The 2537-nt window shown below is 59.6% G+C and overlaps 1 protein-coding gene across 4 annotated transcripts in view; it reads right to left on the reverse strand.

Moving 5' to 3' along the window:
* The window catches only part of CEP131 (centrosomal protein 131kDa), a 29599-nt gene extending 27580 nt beyond the window's left edge, over positions 1 to 2019 (reverse strand). For all 4 annotated transcript variants that reach the window (XM_011959431.1, XM_011959290.1, XM_011959361.1 and 1 more), the window contains exon 1: positions 1823 to 2019. In XM_011959431.1, the coding sequence (XP_011814821.1) occupies positions 1823 to 1999 (177 nt within the window). In that variant the 5' untranslated portion in view covers positions 2000 to 2019. The remainder of the gene's footprint in view (positions 1 to 1822) is intronic.
* Between the last annotated feature and the right edge of the window lie 518 nt (positions 2020 to 2537).

The following is a 2537-nucleotide window of genomic DNA, read 5'->3' on the forward strand; positions in this document are numbered from 1 at the left end:
TTTTTTCGAGACAGAGTCTGGCTCTTCCGCCCAGGCTGGAGTACAGTGGCGTGATCTCGGCTCACTGCAGCCTCCGCCTCCCGGGTTCAAGCAACTCTCCTGTCTCAGTCTCCCAAGTAGCTGGGAGTAAGGGTGCACGCCACCACGCCCAGCTAATTTGTGTATTTTCAGTAGAGACAGGGTTTCACCATTTTGGCCAGGCTGGTCTCAAACTCCTGACCTCAGGTGATCTGCCCACCTCAGCCTCCCAAAGTGCTGGGATCACAGACGTGAGCCACCTCGCCCAGCCCAGATCTGCGATTTCAAGTGCGTCTTCCCTGCCCCATGTGCCATGAACCTAGGGCTTTAGAAACGGAGGGGCCAAGGCAGGTGGGTGAGGGGTCAGTGACGCAGGAGCAGGGGTGCGGACAGGAGAGGCAGAGGGCTCCGAGATGGCTCTAGCCCAAGTTGGTTGCCCCTCTGCTAAAACAGTGCAGCATACTTCTATTTTTACAGCTTATGTCTGTAAGTGTCTAGAGACGCACCGAATCTTGAGACAACCTGCTGGCCACACTGACACATCAGGACATCCTGGGTCCCTGCCCTGCCGGCCCCAGCCTTTGGGAACCTGCTTGGTCCAAGGGCCGGCTAGTGGCCCAGCTGCTCTTACCCTGGAACTCGGCTAGGCATCTGGCGGGCCCCACCCTGCCCACCTCTAGCTTAGGGCAGACACAGGAATAACTTTTTCAAGGAGGGGGAGGTCCAAACCTTTTATTCACAGTGGAACCCTGGTCTGGACCTGCCAGGGGTTCCTGTGGGAAGCCTCGACTGCCCTCCAGACCCCACGAGCCTTCTCTCTGCCCTGCTGTGTTGCCCTGCAGGGACCTCAGGCAGGGAGCCCCAGACCTGCTGCCTCATCGAAGCCAAGGCCCCCAGACCCTTGCTGTTCCAGAAGCTCAGGCGAGACTCTGGTCAGGCTCTGCCCCAATCCCCACAGAGTGGCTCGATTCCTCCCTTGCTCTGAAGACTGGGCCTGGCAGACACCAACTAGGGTGCAGCAGGCCCGGCCTGCCTCTCACAGCCCCCATCTGGGAACCGGTCACCCTCCTCCCCACTCCCAGAGGTGGGCAGGAAAGGCAGTTCTCACCCCGAAGCTCCACAGCTGTCTTGCTGCCCACACACCCACACGCCCATCTAGGTTTCTCCAAGACTACGAGGAGCTCATCACCCTCCCCCCAGGTCAACCCCATTTCTTTCTTTTTCTTTTTTTTTTTTTTGATATGGCGTCTCACTCTGTCATCAGGCTGGAGTGCAATGGCTCGATCTCAGCGCACCACAACTTCTGCCTCCCGGGTTCAAGCAAATCTCCTGCCTCGGCCTCCGGAGTAGCTGGGATTACAGGCATGCGCCACCATGCCCGGCTAATTTTTTTTTAATATCTTTAGTAGAGACGGAGTTTCACCATCTTGGTCAGGCTGGTCTTGAACTGCCGACCTCAGGTGATTCGCCTGCCTTGGCCTCCCAAAGTGCTGGGATTACAGGTGTGAGCCACCGAGCCCAGCCAACCCCATTTCTTGAGGATTCAAACGAATCCACAGGGCAGTGGCATAGGAGGCCTGGGGCTGGTGCTGAAAGAATCCAGGCTCTGGCTTGACCTTCTAGTGATTCAGCGTCCATGCCTGTAAGACTCAAGTCCTACCTGCCCCTGGAACAGCCACAAGGCTCCAACATGTCCAGACGTGAGGCACCTGTTCACATGTGAGCTGGACCCAGGGGTCAGATGCCAACCAAACAGCAGCCCTCCAGGAGGCAGGGGCCCGGATCCCCAGGCCGCAGTACTCACCAGCGCCTTCCTCTTCTGCTCGCTGCCTGTGACCACGGAGACAGAGCGGACGATGGGCTTGGCGGTGGCGGCGCTGCCAGGGCGCCGGGACACAGGCGGAGGGAGACCTGTCAGACTCAGGTCCACACCTGCCGGGCTGCGCTCCGGGGCGCTGCTGATGGCCCGGGTGCCTTTCATGGTGGACGAGGCAGGTCCTGAGCGGGGAAGCAAGAGCTGCAATGAGACACCGTGGGTGGGGGAACTACAGTCCCCTGCACCCACCACCTGCAGCCCAGCCTCAGCCGGCCCGGGACACCCGGCTCCACTGGCCACCAAGCTTCTCAGGAAGGCCTGTCACAACCTATGTAGCCCTCTGGCCGGTGGCAGGCTCCTCGACAGGAACACGAGGGAGCTGTTCTGAGCCCAACGTCCAGGAGGGCCCCAGACGATGGACAGGTGGGCAGCGAAGGCAAGGCCCGTGGGTGGGAACAAGCCAGTGGCACCCCAGAGGGAGCCTGGGCCACAGGCCACTGTCGATGTGAGCCGGGTTCTGCCATCTACCCCACACTGTGATTCTGAGAAAGTCACTGCCCGAGCCCCAGTCTCTTCTTCTGTAAAACGGACATTTGATTTGTATCGTTCTTGTCACCCAGGCTGGAGTGCAGTAGTGCAATCTCGGCTCACTGCCACGTCTGCCTCCTAGGTTCAAGCGATTCTCCTGCCTCAGCCTCCCAAG

The sequence above is a fragment of the Colobus angolensis genome, unplaced genomic scaffold (assembly GCF_000951035.1).
Source record: "Colobus angolensis palliatus isolate OR3802 unplaced genomic scaffold, Cang.pa_1.0 Scaffold1, whole genome shotgun sequence".
Classification (NCBI taxonomy): Eukaryota; Metazoa; Chordata; class Mammalia; order Primates; family Cercopithecidae; genus Colobus; species Colobus angolensis.